General features: G+C 39.9%; 1 protein-coding gene across 3 annotated transcripts in view; it reads left to right on the top strand.

Annotated features, from left to right (window-relative positions):
* Positions 1 to 18,616, top strand: part of LOC118784535 (retinoic acid receptor beta-like) — a 79,552-nt gene that overhangs the window by 33,956 nt on the left and 26,980 nt on the right. The window contains exons 1-2 of one of the 3 annotated variants that reach the window (XM_036538813.1): positions 283 to 532; positions 9,348 to 9,496. In XM_036538813.1, coding sequence (XP_036394706.1) covers positions 379 to 532; positions 9,348 to 9,496 — 303 coding nt within the window. In that variant the 5' untranslated portion in view covers positions 283 to 378. Of the gene's footprint in view, positions 1 to 282; positions 533 to 9,344; positions 9,497 to 18,616 lie in introns of those variants that run through there. The other 2 variants (XM_036538812.1, XM_036538811.1) reach the window with 2 other exon arrangements.

The following is an 18,616-nucleotide window of genomic DNA, read 5'->3' as shown; positions in this document are numbered from 1 at the left end:
TTCGTAAAAACTACATATTTTAGTCCACCGCTTTTCGTCGAGGATAGTATCTTTGTTGTCGATAACCGCACCGGATGGACCGTGCGCGATATTAAAAAATAAATCCGCGGGGTTAAAACGGACAGGAAATCGCGAACACCCCTTTTCGCCGTTGAATCTAGACTGCCTGGAAAATGGTAAATGATCATTTGGATCAATTACAAGCTTTTAGCAGTGTTGTCGGTCATAATTCATGATTCGAGACTGGGATAAAGACCAAGACTGTTCGTGCCAAAAAGGGGGCAGAGTTAGATGGAGTTGGGTATACTTTTACATGTGATTTCCTATCACGCCTAAAAGAAAAAAGACACTTTTTCCAGACTGTCGCAAAGGAACATCATGTTTGATTGTATGGATGTTCTAGCTGTGAGCCCTGGACAAATGCTGGATTTCTACACGGCAAGTCCTTCTTGCATGCTCCAGGAAAAGGCTCTTAAAGCATGCTTCAATGGACTAACGCAAACAGACTGGCAGCATCGGCGGAGCGCACAGTGTAGGTTCAAAATTTGTTGTGTTCAAGCTAGCTGGCGACCATCATTTTACATTTGTTTGTCTCTGTGGAGAGTCACTAACATAATGTTGCCAGATATCCTGTGTGTTTTTAAACTTTCCGCGATTCCCGAGGGATGTCCAATACTGAGAATGCAGCTAGTTAGCTGTTTTGAAAGTTGATCTGATCATTTTTAACACACCGATAGACCACTCGTGAAAAACTACTTACATGAAGTAACCTATTCAAAAGCAATTGTTGGAGCATGTTCATATGAGCATCTGCGCTCTGCATGTGTCTATCAAACTTTTTGACATACAATATAGATAGTAAAATCGATACACAGTAATGACTATGTGCAACAGTGTCGTAAGGGCTGTCACACCTGTTTTGTTTCTGTCGTGCAGCTTCAGGTTTTAACGTTGAAACGCGTTCAGTCTCTTATCGTCAGGGCTGATGCTAGTAACTACTGTCGCCTACATTGCGCATTATCTGGAATATTTACACTGTGCAGCGGAATACAAATGACCAACACACTTTCTCTACTGCTCCAGCACTGAAGATGAACAAGGGATGTCTGCATAGTGTATTCGGGCAAGAAACCCACTGGAGACAGCCACGGTTTCAGTGAATACCTGTTTACTTTTTTACAAGCTTATAGCCTTTGCATCGTATCCATGCGTAATCGTTGACAGTGACAACATACGGGTATATCCGCACAAGCACTTGGCGTTTCCTGTTTTCAGAGTTATAATGGGGTGTTGCATGAACAAAAATATTTTCATTGCATTTGTCGATAGCAGAATCGACTACCAGTAACGCCGACTGAAAAATTGACAAGTTAACTGCTCCACCATTCACGTACTTGCAGAGCGGAGCACGATCTCTAAGCTGCCGTGTGCTGTTTGCCAAACTTTTTTCCTCCCTGCATGCTTTATTTTGATCACAACATGACAGCAGTGGCGATAACGTTAGGCGCAGTTTACTGTCATCGAGCACTGTTCGCTGTCACTGCACAAATCAAGCACAAGTGGTCCCTATCAGGAAAGTGAGAGTGGAAAAGCGTCAACAATTAAGCAGCAGCTACGGCCGCTGTAAGAGCAGATTTGACATAAAGACTTAATTCGCTTTTGTGGCACCAACGATGTTTGAATTTATACACATTCGAAATTGATTTACACACACGTTATTGTTCAATTAAAAATAATCGCACGGACGTGTTTATCTACGCTTCATTAAACTAATGAAAACATTTAATTACATAAATGTTTATGAAACTGTAGACATAACACTGATCACATCATTACTTATTCAGATGCTTATAGAAAGGGTATGATTAAGTGGGGAGAACTGGGTGGGTAATATGCCTAATTCCTCCGGACTGCAGTAACTGACATAGCACAGTTCCCCATTACAATTCGTCACTATACATTACCATGTAAATGTGCACATAATTTATAATAGTTTTTCTAGGACAATCAAGCCACTCAAGATATTTTGTAAAATGTACTATAAGTGTAGTATGTGTACATTTATGATTATTGTCCTATATTATTACTGCTACTATAATATGTTTTGAAGGTGAGCTTTCATGTGCAGCCTGTTTATCTCCTGGGTCTCATGCGACAATTCACAGTCCATTAATGATTCCACCTTCTTAGCGGGTCGTCTGTTTATGTTAAGTAACCAAGAGTAAAGCAATTACTGCCTATTAAACGCTGTGGAAGGGTTCATCAGTTTAACTAATTATTGCACCTAAAAAAGGTGTCTTGTATTTGCATTTCAATTAATGGGGAACTAATTTGCATGGCAGCACACGGGGCTGGAGCCATCTAGGGCCAACTGCAGTATATCAGAATTCAAGAATTTAAGAGTGTTATAGGGTGTGCAAATCTAGCCACCAAGTAGGTATCTCAAGTTGTAGTTACCGAGGATCACTGTCTCCAGCTCCGTACCACCTCAAACCGAAATACACTACCACTGCACCGTCATGTTGCTGAAGTCTGCAGCAATCTCAGCCTAAGGTGTGCATTCGTTACTGCAATGGAGCTTTGTCCTCATCTATGGCTGATACATTTAAGCAAATACAACATTTTAAAAATGATTTTTACTGGACGCACTATTTGTCATAAATATCAGTGACCACTGAACATGACTTGTGATGATGTTCAGGAAGGGATGTAAAAAAAGATTAATTGCTTAAATTTAGTGCTGGATGTTAAGCAGAACATCCCATAATAATCACAATGAATGTCTCCAAAGATTTTCTGTGGATAATGGAAGAAGTTGTCATAACATGGAAAGAAATAAGTGCATCTCCCATTGTGCACCAGTAAGCTTTACACAACCTTATCGCACCCATATTGATCCAGGCATACTATAAACCCATCAGTCTTCTTCATAGATATTATGACTTATATCATCTTTATAATGAAATGTATAAGCATGACATCTTACTGTTCATAGGGATGATTGCTGTGATATCTAAAAGTCTGTACTGCAGTCGTTTCATTGTAAGAATCTTAAAATATTATTAAACAATGATGTGAAGGACCTTAATTCCTATTATTCTGCCTGTATGTCTCAGTGGTCTTTGAAGTTGTGAGCCTTAGTAGTAAAAAAAAAAAACATGGTTCGCTGCCACAAGCATTAAGTCTAGGTTGTTAATATTGATTAGAGGTAACACTACAATTATTAGGTGTACATGAGAGCAGCAAAGTTCAGTGTATCAATCAAGTGAGCTTTAGCCGTGCAGGCTAATTTTTCATCCTGTTGTAGTTTACCTGATCAATATTAACCACCTCATTTAATCCAAAGTTGCTCTCCTATAACAGTAATTCTGATAAATGTGCTTGAGGATTAGTCATGAAGAAGTTTAATCGCTGTAATGGAGCTACTGAAATGCAGTGGAAATTGACCCAAAAATGAATGCAGCGTCAATCATCCATAATCAGTTAACAGATTGTCACTTTACCTGTCAGTTGGTTAATTTGTGTTCCAGTAGGCATATTTACCAAAAGCTATATACTGTAGTAGCAACATGCACTTATGCTGGAGCGATGAGTGAGGGCTTGCTTGTTAAAAAGGGTGTGATCTACAATGTCTGTAGTTCATGGGATGTCAGTCTCAGGGTCTTTTTGCTTCATTTTGATTTTGATCTGAGTGTGGAATTGAGTCCAGTATTCTCCATCCTTACTGAAGGGGAATATCAGACATGTTGCAGTCTTAAGTTGCTTACAATTATCACAACTCTGCATCCAAAGGAAGCACAGGCAACAGGTAAGCAACTTGGACTTAGAGAATCTTACACAGGCATCATTTTTAAGTACAGACTGGATGTGAAACCTACATTCATTTTAATCTTTTCTAAATAGGTGTTTTTTTTACAGTAGTTAGCAAAACCGGTAGCTGGTTGTGGACGGCCAAGATTTGCCTCTTGTTTAGATTACCTCTAAATATCCATAAAAATGTTTCAGTTCACTGCAGTTCTTTCTCTGAGCAATCAAGGGAACAGAGACTGTTTCAAGGCTAAACCTCGGAAGCTGAAATCAGGAAGAACTGGCTGCATCCAGTGTTGACCACACTTTACAAAATTCTGTTGGGCTTTTGAGGAGAGTATTTGACGTGAAGCTTTGCTGGTTTTCATGGCTTTGAACAGCCCTGCACCTGATGTTTTGGAGGGTTTTAGAGTGAGTGGGGGAATGCTGGGCTTGGGTCACAAGTGCACAGCCGGCATCCAGTGTGACCTGGTTAAGACTGTCATTGCGGGGTCACAGTGGGGTCATAGGAGGGTCACTGACATAGGACAGCCAGGAGCCCAGACATGCTCCTCCGTAGAGGACCAAAGCTTGTGGGAAACTCCCCTGGCTCCCCTCTCCTCCCTCCAACCTTTGCAAACACATGCTGTCCTGCTACTGATAGAGCAGCAGGTTTAACCTTTTCCTTCAGAGGAGACCCTCCCAATTTGCAAATTTTTCAATTCACAGTCTAGAGTATTTGCATTAGGTAGCTTTCATTATTTCCAGCCCGCTCTTTTAAAAATGATGGTGACAAATGGAAAAGTGTGACAATTGTATTTTTTTTTTCCTTTAGAGGTTTAGTTTTGAAATAGTTGATCTAACCAACAGTACCATACTTAGCTGTGTTGTGAACAGCCAATCAAAGTCAGTGGGGCGGTGTTGTAATGTAGTACTGCAGAGATACCGTTAGCTAAACTAACACCAGTTAGTTTGTCATAACTGCGCCAAAAATCTCTGTAGTTCTACTCAACTCAGAGTGGTCAATATTGCACACCTTTTTAGAACTGAAAATGTCAGATAATGTCCTTTCTATTTTTGGGCTTTCCAGGACATTTCAGGTAGGATCAGCTGTCTAAATTGCCACTATATAGCAATTGATATGCTTTGTTAATGTTACTTACTTGCTGAGACTGCTGCTGTTCTGCTGGGCACATTGCTGGAAATATTTCAATTGGTCTGTCTTGTCTTGGAGTTGAATCATGAGAATTGAAGTTGTGTGTCTAGGTCTTTAAATTCTCTTTAAAACATTCTTTATGTTTGAACCAGCTACAAAAATGTAAAAGCCTAGCTACTTCTTAGCTTTATTCTTTTGGTCCTTTGTCTTTTATACTGTATATAGCCGGAATATATCTATTGTTTTCCTTGGTGGTGGTTTGGTTCTTACTACCTTTGCTTTGATCATGCAGTAACATTGTAAAGACTGCACCTTTAATTTACTCACTTGTCTAGCTTGTTAGATAGAAGAAAGTTAACATAAGTTAGAGCAATACTGTATAGCATTTGACATACTAGTAAAGAACTATGCCATACGTTAACAGTTGATGATGACACCTTGGTCAAGCACACTATGATTGATGAAAACTTTGAACTTAAGCTGAATGTAATATTGTAACAGTAGAATTTAGCAATAAATATGTACAAAATGTAGGTTAATTAGTTTGCTGCATTTAGCTGTAAAGACACACAAATAAGTGAAATACTGGTCTTTGTTCTCCTCCGTGGCAGTGATATTCAAAAGTATAGCGATCCTGTTGAAATCACACGCTGCTTAATACCACTTATTTTTTTCTGGACAGCACTGGGGATATTAAAGGGATTACACTGAACGTAAATTGTTGTTGTTGAATAAATCCCTAGAATATATCCCCCACAAATGTTTAGGGTTTCCTGAGGGTATTCAGATGACCCTGCTCTCTTTGTTAACCGCACCGACCACAGAGTTAGCTCTCCATCCCACAGAAACTCGCTGCGAGGTCTGCTGTTGGTGAAAAGCCGGCTGTGTTTTTGGTTATTTCTGCATAGACTAGACATAAAATTAGATGGCTTATGTGACTCATTTTTCCCCCCAGTGTTTAAGGGTTTATAAATAACCTCCACAATGAAATGTATACAGCAAGCACTGGGCAAAGCTGGTTCTAATTTGGTGTACTTTCAATGAACTTTGCCGTTTCCTTTGACTCTCTGCCTCGTATATGTGAGCTATGTGCACTCCATGTTCTAGCAGTGAATTCAAAAAAGAAAGGAAAAAAGTCCCTGAGTCTATAGGCTTCTGGCAGAATTTAGAGGGAATATAAGTGTTTAGACCCAGCACAACACATGGGTGTAGTTCAGCCCCTAATTTACTGAAATCACCCCTCTCGTGCCAGAGACTAGGTTCAAATTCCCTTTTTGGTTCTCTCTCTGTCAGCCTGAGAAAAGACCCTCCTCTTCAGCTTAGTTGAACTTATAGATTACATTTTTATTATGGTAGGTTTTTGGAACTTGAAACAACTTTTAAATGTAATGTATTTGAAAGTTGCAAGTTACCAAGCACACACCCAGTTATTGACACCCACCATGTAATAAATATTCTTCCAAATAAACCCTTGCCCTGGGTTTTAGTTTGCAGTCCTTGTCAGTTTTCTTCAAGTGCTTTCTCTTTACGAGTGATGTGATATTACATCTTCTCAAGTCTGGTGTGGTGTGTTTGGCCAAGCAGAAGCATTGCCTGGTGACTTAATTGGATCATTTTAAAAGACCAACAGGAACCGCTCCTTTCTTTCTGTGAACCTGTCTGTGTGGCAAAAAGACGCTGCCGCCAAAGTTCCAGTGGAGCTGATGCATCAAATGACATGTTTTGAATTTTTTTCCCCATTGAGAGAATAGTCGCTAATGGGTGTGTTTTCCTGTTTGACCCTGACGGTAGGTTCAGCTGGAGGCTAAGAGTTCAAGGGGATAGAGATGAGCAATTTTTCTTTTTCTCCTTTAAAATGCCTCCCATTTAGTTATCTGTCAGCAGCCTTTATTCCCCTAATGGTGCTGGTGTTTGTGCTAGCCAGCAGAGAAGTCGCCTTGCAGCAGCGGACGGCACTGAGGTTTAATAATCCAAGAAATGGAAGAGGTTTCCTAAATCTTCTGTTGCACAGCACCAATGAAGGCAAAAAAACCTGTCATTTTATTTGTTCAGCACTTCCCCCTCTTTTTTGCATCATTGGTTTATATATCCATTACATTACAGTTGCTTTTATCCAGAGCTACTTACATAGCCCACAGTTTTTACATGTTATCCATTTATGCAGCTGGATGTTTTCTCAGGCAATGTACTTTGCCCAAGGATTCAAATCTGTGTCCCACCAGGGAATTGAACCAGCAACCTTTTGGGTATAAACTATACATCTTACCACTGTGCAGATCCTGCCACCCTTGCCACACTGGGATAAGACATATGATGCCTCACTAGGTGGCCTAGTTAAAGGCACTTTTCAGATGTACAGACCCCTCTCTGTAGTCAAGTTACAGTAGAGCACCTGTTTGTAGTTATTTCATGTCCAATACCACTTATTCCAAGGCTTAAATTGTGTCTTTGTAGTTTCATCCCAACCCTTGTCATCCAGATCTGTCCATAGCTTATATAGTTACCCTGCTCACAGACAGACAGGCACACAAGGGTGATCACATAACCACCAATACACCTAAATGCTACACATAATTACGCTATCTTGACTGAATCACTCATGGGGCCTGGATACTTGTATTCTGTCTTCGGACTGATGTTGATTTGTAATTTGTTATGTGTTGCCCATTATCAGGCGTATGCTTGTAAGGATCACTCATATGCTCGTAAGGGTTCTTTTATGTTCTTAAGGACTCAGAATCTATGTTTTTGAGCCTCAGTTTTACCAAGGAGGTTCATAAATCCTTACTTTTATTGGCCGGTGGCCCTGGGCAATCTGGCCATCATCAAATCATGACTGAGCTTGAGCAGGTATATATGGATGATCAATGTCCCAGATGAGCCATTGTTAATCATTTACTGTGACAACATTTACAGAGTCCAACAGTGTCTACATAGAATCATGTATTCTGATAATCAGTTCAATAACGTTTGCAATTTGACATGTCCTCTAGTTCGTATTCAGCAGAAGTAAGCTTAAATTTCATAAGGGCATGAACAAATAAAAGTTATTGTTATGGCTTTGTATATTTAGAAGGGTTTGCTATGGCATCCTAGTCGAAAGTCAGTTTTTTGGAACACCATGAATCCCTCTGATAACTTTTGGCACAATTACAGCCAGGAAGACTTCTCTTTGTAGCTGATTCAGAAACCAGGCTTCCAAATCTCAGAAACAAGACCGATCATTTGGAGGGGTTAATCGCAAAGATGAGTGTGACATATCTTCAGTGGAGTTTGTATGTGATTTGGGACAAAGGGGAACCTAAGGCTATACCATGCTATTTGACCTCATAGCGATGAATCTGTTTCGCTTATGCTCTTGTGTGAAACGTCAGAGAGCCAGCACTTCTAGAGCCTCGTCTTAGCACTCCAGGAGAAAGTTCTGTGACAGCAAACTGGACAAACTGAAGCCACAGACTACAGGGAAATGAAGCTCACTAGTATGTATGCAAACACAGAGGGCTTTGCCCTGTCCTGCAGGAATACATCATATATGTGACAGAAGGGTCAGTTTCATTGTTTTTGTTGTTTGATGTTGGAAATGCTTTCAGTTAGATTACTATTAGAAATATTCTTCTGCTGTCTTTATCTATCCCTTGCTACAGTATATAAATGCAAATGTGTGAAAAAGGAGGAACAGGGGAGAACAAGTTTTTGGGGAAAAAAAAGAACAGGAATTGGATGGTTGGAACTGGATGGAAAAGAATAGGATGGTTACTGAAAAGGACTTTGTTTAAATGCCACATATCTCTAAACCTGAGTGGCTTTTGTTAACTAAATATGCAAAATGTAATCGTGGGTATTGAATTTGAGGCATTAATTACACTACTGACAATGCCACCTTGAAAATATTGTACTTGAATATTTTTGAAAGGAAAAAAAGGTGTGTTCTGTTTTGTTCCTGCTTTGAAAGAATGGGGACAGATACTTATGATTCTGTATGGACGCTATCTGACTTAAGAACCAAATAACTGGTGAAATAAAAAAGAATTTTAAAAACAATTTTTAAAAATGGTCATTTGTATGAGGTGTCAGAAACAATGTAATAATTGCACATGTGTGTTGAGTTAAGAACAAAGCGCAGAGATTATATCTTGCAGACCTTCTCACCCATTTTTCTGTGAATCTGTAATTTGCCCTTGATGTTACATATCATGTATGTGCACGACCAGGATTTTACAGGGGGAATTCGAGTGACAGTAACCAACATAAACCAAAGGAATCATTCAAGTAACAAAAAGGAACATTAAATGTGTCCCTCGCAGGGACTGAAACTCCCAGCTCTGCTGCTAACATGTCAGCTGCTTTGGTCCCTGTGTGTCTCACCCTCTTTTGAAAAATTCTTATACCCCTTGTGTCTCAGCAGCTATTGAAACGCAGAGCACCAGTTCTGAAGAGCTGGTTCCCAGTCCCCCGTCCCCGCTGCCCCCTCCTCGCATCTACAAGCCTTGCTTTGTGTGCCAGGACAAGTCCTCTGGGTACCACTATGGCGTCAGCGCGTGTGAAGGCTGCAAGGTAAGAGTTCAGGCCGATCACTAGAAACGGTCCTTACGGATGCTTATGGGTTTAAATGAAGCCGTAAGACGTGATTTAAAATGGAGGCAAAACTATAACCCTCCACGGTTCGTCTTTATTGCCTCTGTGAAATCAGGTTTTATAAATGCTCTGAAGTTCTTTAACGAGGCTTGTGGGTTTCATTAGTGGCTGCAGTACAGTAATTAATGTACAGTAATTACAGTTAGTTAGAACTGAATATCGTGGTGGGAGAGCTCTTAGCAATTCAGTTTGTGTGTAAATGATTGATGCAGATTGCAGGCTGCAGTTTCTCAATGTATTTACTGCTGTGTTGCATCTGCATTCATCACCATGAAGTGAATAGCAGCAGTAGAACCTGTTAAAAGCAATTTTAATAATAAAAGAAGTAAAATGAGGATAATACAGTATATGGATGTGTATGCAGAGGTTGCTACTGTGTGTACAGCAAGAGACCCTCCCCATGCATAGATTTGTGAGTGAGCATGTCAGGTAGCACTCTCTGTTCCTATTAATAAAGACTTTAATCCCACGTGTCTTAATATTTACTTACAATATACACATGAATCACTTGTTTATTGCAGTGCAACATAGCTTTTGTCAAGTTTATTTTTCCTTATGGATTATTTTTCAAAATAATGTTTGTTTTTGTGTCAGGAGCAAACTTCTCTTTGCTATTAATGCTTTAGTATCAGTACAGGTCAGATTGTGGTTTTTGCAATTCGCAGGTAACATTATAACCTGTCCCCCACAAATGGTGCAGATCTTGTGTATCTTTGCACTTGTATGTGCAGACTGCTTGAGAGTTTTTGAGAGTACTTGATATGCGTTGTTTTAAATTTTGAAAATGATTTGTTTGACTTATTACTGCATGTTCATGTAGAAAAAGAACAATTCTGATATGCTGAAACAGTAACAAGAGTTGTTTATAGGACATTAGGATAGGATTAAGGAACACCAGTCGAGGTATAATCAAGCTAGTGTTTTATGGAGAATATACTGTATTTCCAGTTTTAAGTTGTTATCAAGTTATATGTCTCTGTTGGTGCTTTTTTAACAGTTAATATTGTCATATTTTATTGTCTAGAAGGCATGTCCATTCAAAATGTGCAGTCTTTTGAAATTGAAGTCAGTATGTGCATGCCATTTCAATGTATTGTTCAGTAATTAATCTCATTTTTGCCTGAAAAGTCCTAAACTTCAACCTGTAAGTATATATTTTTGCTGTCCTGTGCCCTTATATTTGGGCCCAACTTTCCCTTGTGCTTACATTCTTTAGCCAAGATGCTGTTTCCAAGAGGTAATAATGAGGTCTCTGAAGGAAACCTTTCCACAGAAGCAGTGTCCCTGTCACTTAACACAGAATCTCTGTCTACAGAAGCAGTGCTTGAGAGGGACCAGCTGCCATACCTCTCCCCTGTTCAGCGAAGGGTTCAGATTTGGCAAAGAGATCGTATTTTTCTGTGAGAGCCCCTCTCTTGCTGACTCCTCTGAACTCTCGGAAGCCTGAGAGACAGTGAACGCATTGTTCACTGCGGACAGAAACAGGGCACTCTGGGAGAGCGGCCCATCAGTTCCGTCCTTGTCTCCAGCACTCCCAGGCTGAGAGCTCTTGTTTAGGCCTTGTCCCTTACTCTGAAAAGCTTACTTTCCATTCCTGCCTGTTAGCCCTGGGTGCAGAGAACTCAGGCCTACAGGTGAAAAAGGGCACTTGTCTAACCGAAACAAGGAAAGACTCGAAATGGCATTTATTTGTCCATTTACAAGAAATACAAGTCAGGGGTTTATCTGAAAGATACTGACAGAGAATATTGTTGCCAGCCCAGTTACCTTATAGATGAATAGTTTTTTTTTTACCTGATTTTAGTGACTGTTTTTCATTATCCATCCACAAGGTGCCAATGAGTCCCAAGGTTTCAATCCACCAGTAGTGCACATGTTTTATATTGTCCTTGTCTGGCCAATTTTATTTCAAAAATTTCTCTTTAGTTTTTAGGTCAGATTGTCAACAGGTAGCCAAATAACCATAAATATTGTGGTGAATGTTAGTGCTGTATTTTTTCAGAGAATTAAGAATCAGAAAACACCTTTCTCCCACTGTTCTGTTGTTTTCCCTTCAACATACATATTATTGACATTAAAGATGGGGGCCCACTCATATTGAATGAGCATGTTCATTTGCAGTGAGGATTGTGACCACCTGGGGCTACCTGAATGAACCCCTTCAGTACACAGTGGAGGATTGAATTGCATCACCTTAACTGTTGCATATTTGGCTGGAAACCTTTATTTGAACTAGTTTTGAATACTAGATTAAAATCACCTCTGAAAGTTGCTGTGAGATGCTTTGTGTTATTACGTGCTCCCATTCCACCTCACCCCAATGAAAAACATTGTGAAAGGCAGAGATATTCCTGCCAATTTTCCTCATTCAAAGCATGATCATTTGACACAAGAGTGCTCTGTTTTGGTGCCCCTGAGAATCCCTGTATTTGAATAAGTAAAACAAGAAGCCATATGGTTCCACATCAGTTCATGCATATTCAGCACTGGCTGTTTGTGAACAGCACTCCATTTCCAGCTCGCAGTTGCCTGTCTGGTGTCTTTGAAATAAGACTGCGTGTCAGTCTGTAATTGTGACAGTAGACACACTGCATATCAGAACTCAAGGACTTGAAAGAGAGCAGCCATGCAACATGTAACATGCAGCTGTGCAGTGTTTTAAAAAGAAAGGATTATGGTGAAATAGACTCTGGAGTTTTATATTCTAAATCCTAAACACTGAAATAGGTCAATTTATAAATCCCTTGTGTAAAGACTTGATCCACATTGCCATGATTTGCAAGGCATAGAAAAGTCAGAGCTCGAAAAGGATATGTCCTGCTGTTGCTATTACTGTTTAATAAACAGCAATGTTGGTGAATCATATATAATAAGAAACTGGAAATTGGGAGAAAATGGGTCATTCGTGAGTGATTTAAAACACTTACTGATGTCAACTGCTGTAGATGTAATTTATTTTTTCTATCTCTCATGATCACTCTCATCCCAGTTAAAGTCCCAGGTGCTGTAACCATGCTCTTCCTCTCAAGTGGCATCTCGTCTGAAACAGGAGCAAAACCATGGTGTAGTCTTTATTGCCAAAGTCTTCAAAACATTATCAGAGGAGTGTTACAGTACACAAATACTGCTTAAAAGTATACTACTTTAAACATATGAAGGACTGCATGGAACAATGTATTTGAACACACTGATGAGTGCACAACACATTTTGACCTCATTTATGTGCAGTTTCAGGTAGCATTGAGCAACTGTGGGAAAGCATTTGATTTGAAATCAAAATGCATGCAGGAACAGAGATTGCCCTAAGCCTCATCCAATGGAATGAAAAGTCCACTAAAGGAAAAGCAAAACAAGAACAGAGTACATATGACAAGTAGGCTACATAAGCCATATAAATTACAATATATAAGTTATGTGCTGGTTATGAGATCTTAAAACAGCGTGTGCACTAAGTTGCAGCAGGAGGACAAAAAAGAAGAATGATTCTATAAAACAGGACACTACCAACTATTTATTAAGCCTTTGGGGGACACTGTGCCTAATTCATGAATTCATCTGGCCTGATTTTTAGTAACATTTTATTGAAGTCCCTGTCCCAGTGCCCAGAAATGTAATTCTTCTGCCAAGTAGTTTTTTCTGTGAAGTAAGAGGTTAATTTGGATGTAATATCTGTTCTCTTAATGGAGCCTGATATATTCTTCTACATGTGTGTGTAAAACTTGTGTGGTTGTTCCAGCACATACCAGGGAGCATGGGCACCGATGATGTAAATCACTCCTTCAGGCAGGTAATGGTGAATTTTTTTTTGTGAGTAAGTTTTGTTCATTTTTGGGCTTTGAAGTGTTTTTTTTTAGATTGTGCCTTACAGCTACAGTACACACAAAGGAGGTGACCAACTGTAGGTGGGAGTAAGCCGCAAATAGATTGTTTAGGCTGTTTGGTAGTATTTGCAGTGTGCAGAAATCTGTGACATTCCTGCTGCAGTGTAGTCAAACCAGGGGCACCTTTCTAATAGAGTCATGCAGCAAGAGAGCATGCCAGCATTCATGGAGTGCCTTTTTAATTTTGTTGTCTAAAGGAGAGTAGTCTATACTGTGAGATAGCTTGAGACTTTCCCAGAGGTAAATTATGATATATATATAAAATTCAGCATGTAGGTAATTCATGGTGTTTAATCAAATGACCTTGATATGAATGATATGCATACAAGCATAGTTGTTTGAAACGTGTGTGTATGTGTATGTGTGTGTGTGTGTGGTGTGGGCATGGCTGCAGATCAGTAGCGCAGGTTGCTTGAAGACTGCCGGCCAACTCAGGTTTCAGGGTCACAGCATGGAGTCTGATTGGCATGAATTTGGGGTGAGACCTCTCGATCACCCTGAACTGGAATCCGAGCCCACGTACTGAGCGGACAGGAAAGCTAATTAAAACAAGCTGTGGGCACCCAGCATCTTGTACCATTTTTAAGCTTCAGTCATTATCACAGCACTAGTGAACTCTAAACCTTCAGACTTCTAATTATTTTACATTACATTTATTTAGCAGATGCTTTTATCCAAAGCGACTTACAAAAGTGCATACAGCAAAAATTTCTTTATACATTTGCTCTAATACATTTATTTTCATCCAGTTTTAAGTGAAGAACAGAATTACAAAGGTCAAAAAATATTGAAATATTGTTTATAGCAGAGAAAAAATATTTTGGTTCTTCACATGCCACATGCATGGACTGGAGACTAAATGCAGTGTTCCACAAAGTACAAGTAGTGGGAAATTATCACAGAAAATGTTACGGGTAATTCACATTCATCTCTTAAAAGGCACAGCATAATTCTCCTCAAGCTTACAGTAGAGGCAGTTTGATTGTGGGGGCTTTTTGTTGAAGTCTGTGCTCTACCAGTAATTGCTTTGCTTTTATAAGCAGTCGCTCAGTATGTGTTATGCCATGTCCATTCCCCTGACTCACAATAGCCAAGTAAGTGTGCATGAACTATGAATAATTTCCTTGAGTGGGTGCCACGGGCAAGAGGGCTCCTTTGTTCCTGTGTAACATATAGTCCTTGTAGTGAACATGACTTTGTTCCTAGAATGCTTTGTTCAACAACACAAACCAAAGAGATGGAGGCTGTGAAAAGGGAGCAGGTCTTTTTACTACTAGTTCAGAGAAAACATAATTTAACACTAGAACTACAGATGGAGTGAAGGTGAATGTGTGTTTTGTTGATTTATCCATGTAAAGTGTCTTGGGGATTATATCTGCTCTTGAGACCCTCCCTAATGTGTGCAAATCACTTTCTGACTAAGTTTTATAGGTGTTTCTGCAGCAGAGTGTTATGATAATAACAAGAAGATCATAAGAACATTGGAAGTTCAATGATAACAACAAGCCATTCATCCCAGCTAAACTCGTCAGCTTGTCAGTAGAATAGAGTGTGTCTAGGACAGTGTCAAGCCGGGTCTTGAACAAACACGTATCTCTGTTTACACTACAAGTCCTGTCAAGCTGTCCCATGTATTTATAACTCACTGAGAGAAAAAATACTTCCAAGTATCAGTGTGGAATGAACCTTATCTCTTTATACTAATTTCTACCTGTATCCTCTTGTCAAATTTATATATCACTTTAAAAACGTAAAGACCTTCCTTAATAAAATCCATATCTCCAGAGGTATTAAGGCGTTGTGACAGTTACCTTTTGAACATTTTTCTTCTCAGTGTAATGGATAACTTGCATGGAAAAAATGTATTATCTGTCCTGCTAAAATGTGGATATATTAGCCCGTTTCCATTTGAAATGCATGCTCATCTCATTTTATCTTTTTTCTTGTCACGCATTAGCTTTCCCAAAACATGATCTCATCTGTTCCAGCTTTTCTCATCAGGCACACAGATCTACTCCACCCATCCACTCCAATCAGGCAGTAACCAGACAGGTTGTATATTCTCTGTAGAACCCCTGTAAATATCCAGGATATGTGCACTCCAATCTTGAATGTGATGCAGGGAATCTGACAATAATTTTGACAAGGAGTATAAGATGTGTTTGAGATACAACATCTAGATGTTCCAAGATGAGTTTTACCAATACTGTTTTTCCTTTGTTTGTGAGGGTCAGTGCCAGTACTTATTCTGTATGCATTTTGCGTAAATCACAATTTGGGATGTAATGCACTGGAGTCAGCTGGTGGAGCTGGTTTAGTCTATCATGCCAGGAACTTGTGTCTTATGGCCTAGATGGGCCAAGAGTTTTTTGCAGAAATCTTCTGTTATATACTGCCATTTTGTGAAAAACACTGTCTCTTGGGTGAGCGCCATATACGTATGTTGCAGAACTGTCAATAAAATCCTGAAAGATGTATCTCTTTCATGATGTTTCCCCTTTAGACTTTATTAGTTTTGAAATTATTACTGCTTCTCTTGGCATTAAAGTCCATTTTCACCTTGCATTCTCCTCTGTGCTTCTTTGCCATTCCTCTTTTGCTGCTGAATACTGGGCATGGAGTACTTTTGCTTTCCTGGGACACACTTAGCTTACTTCACCTTAGTTCTAAATCCTGTGTCTTAGTCTGCCCACATAAATGGGATATTGGCCTTATCTCAGGAATTATTTGGTGCTAGGACAGCTTGGGTTTTTGACCTTGCCTGATAAAGGTAAACCAGTGAAATCATCTCTTGAGAAAACAAAAAAAGACATTTACAATTTTTTTTGCAGAAGTTTCAGCACTGCTTGTGAGAGCTACAGCCTTCCTCCTTTGGTCTCTTTCAGTGGACTAGTTTAGGAGCTATTGTTTCTAGAACGGGCATAGGGTTTTACATTCCACTGGTTAAAAGGCCTCTCAGATGACACCACTTCATACAAGTCTCAAATAACGAGCTCCTCTGCTTTTAACATAGCTCAGGAAACCTCTTCATGTATAGTCCCTAACAAATAGGGCTTATGTGACAGTTGACTCTAATAAAGCTGGTGTAATCACTCCAGCCTGAATGGACTCCAAGACGGCAGCCATCAGAGTAGTTATACTTGACAGCCAGGATCACAAAGAAAATGTGTCACAGCCTCAAGTTCACCTCTACCAAAGGCGATTGGGATCAGAGGAAAGAAAGGTTTCACTGAAGTGAATCTGTACTCCTGGCATGACTGACACTTAATATTACTGTGTTTTACTAGTGGCCAGCAAGCGGGTGTCAATCCTGTCAGAGTAGTTAAAAGAAACTTCTGCAGTGTTGCCTTTATTTTTTTTCATTCAGCACAAGCCTGGGTGATGGTCAACTTGAGCTCATGATGTATTGCTCGCTGATTTCCTAACTTTGTAATGTGTAATTTTGCAATGTGATCTGTGGAAAGGGGGAAATAACACTGATATTAAACAGATAATTACTGGTATCGATTAATTAAGGTCATTTGATTTAAAACAGATTAGGTCTTACATAAGCTCTCAGGTTACTTATATCGGTTTTTGTACACCACCCAAGGATATGCAGGTACCACCTGAGCTGATCAATACTATTTTGGGTGTGGTTTTTTGTTTCCATTTGATGCAGCTTCAAAGCTCATACTCAGTTACATACAGAAGAGGCTGGACAACAAGCACTCTATTAATGTCCACTGGGCTCTTTCAAAGAACTCCTTTCGGTATGAAACCCAAGGCCTGAATGAAGAGACTACCTAAAGAACATGGCCAAAATAATCGTTGAGGGGGCGATTTGAAACCCAACAAGGGACTGTTATTTCCTCCTTTATTCTTTCATTTCAGGCAAGACTGAGTCATCCCCAAAAGATAGAGGTCTTTTCTATCAGTTGATGCTATGTGTAGACCTCCCTGTCTCAGGTAGACCGATAAGCAATGGTCAAATTGCTGGTCTCAGCAGTTCCGGGGTAGTGGAGGCTGAGGGGGGGGGTCTAGCATCAGTGCTCTGTCTTGTTTAGTGTTGAAAAGAGTTATTTAACAGTGTGTCTCTCAAGGCCTTGTGTGTATGTGTGTGTTATCTGCTGAGGTTTCACATTCACCTGGTTACAAAGCCCAGCTTTGTACACTTTGGGTTCTTTTCTTGTGCTCTTATTTACTCTGTACCGGGAGTCTCTTTTCAATGCCTCCTAACCTTGTAGTCACCTCTCCCATGTTCAACAGAGAAATACACATTGCATAAAAAGTGAACAGCAACCTTTTTTTTTCTTCCCACCCCCTGTAACAGGATCCCCCCTTCTTTCTTCTCTTTGGCAAACTTGAGGTGTAAGTAATAGCCTGGCTTAATTGCCCCCCTTTGCTGCAACTCTCTGGGGTCTCAAGTGTCCCTCTCCACTTTCCACTGCAGCGATACGTTGTCAACACAATTAAGGGTGAAAGCTAATCTGATTCCCTTTCTGCCAGTGCTGAATGCTCAGGCAACACAAGCTGCAACAGTGAGGGGGGTTAAATAATTGATGGACAGCACTTTCATTTTTTTTTTTTTTTTTAATCTGTAAATGAGAGGACCTAAGACGCCTTGGCCATAGGTGACACCCTATCCCTATCCCATTAAGATAACAAGATGAGAGATAATGATCCCAATTAAGATATTGTTTAGGAGGGAAATCTGTCGGAGGAAGAGGAGGCCACTCCTTCAGTGGGCTGGGTAGAGTTACCACCATGCAGAGGGGCAGTGAGAGCTCAGCTGGGGGGTACGCTTGATGAGCCGAAACTGTTCGGCTCACAAAGGTGTACTGTACCTTCTGGTCAATACCAGTATTGCTTCAGAAAAGGCTGGTGAGTGGCAGTAGAGTGATTTAGATTTAACACTCAAAACTTTAAGCTTGTAAAGCAATGTTATGATTTTTCCAAACAGAGAAATTAATGAAAAACATCTTTAAAAACACTAAAAATGCTAATATTTAAAAAAATGTGCATTGTCCAAGGGTATTCTACTCTCAAACATTAGCTCAGCATGGGCTGATCCATTTGCAGTGCATGAATATGTTCTTTATTGTTTAGCTCTCTGTCAGTGCGTAGTGTTGACTGTAACAGGTAAGGAAGAACACTATCATGACAAATGGTAATGGTT

This window comes from Megalops cyprinoides, chromosome 10, assembly GCF_013368585.1.
Source record: "Megalops cyprinoides isolate fMegCyp1 chromosome 10, fMegCyp1.pri, whole genome shotgun sequence".
In the NCBI taxonomy this organism is placed as follows: Eukaryota; Metazoa; Chordata; class Actinopteri; order Elopiformes; family Megalopidae; genus Megalops; species Megalops cyprinoides.
The sequence above is the reverse complement of the archived record's forward strand: the minus strand, read 5'-3'. Positions and strand labels throughout refer to the sequence as shown.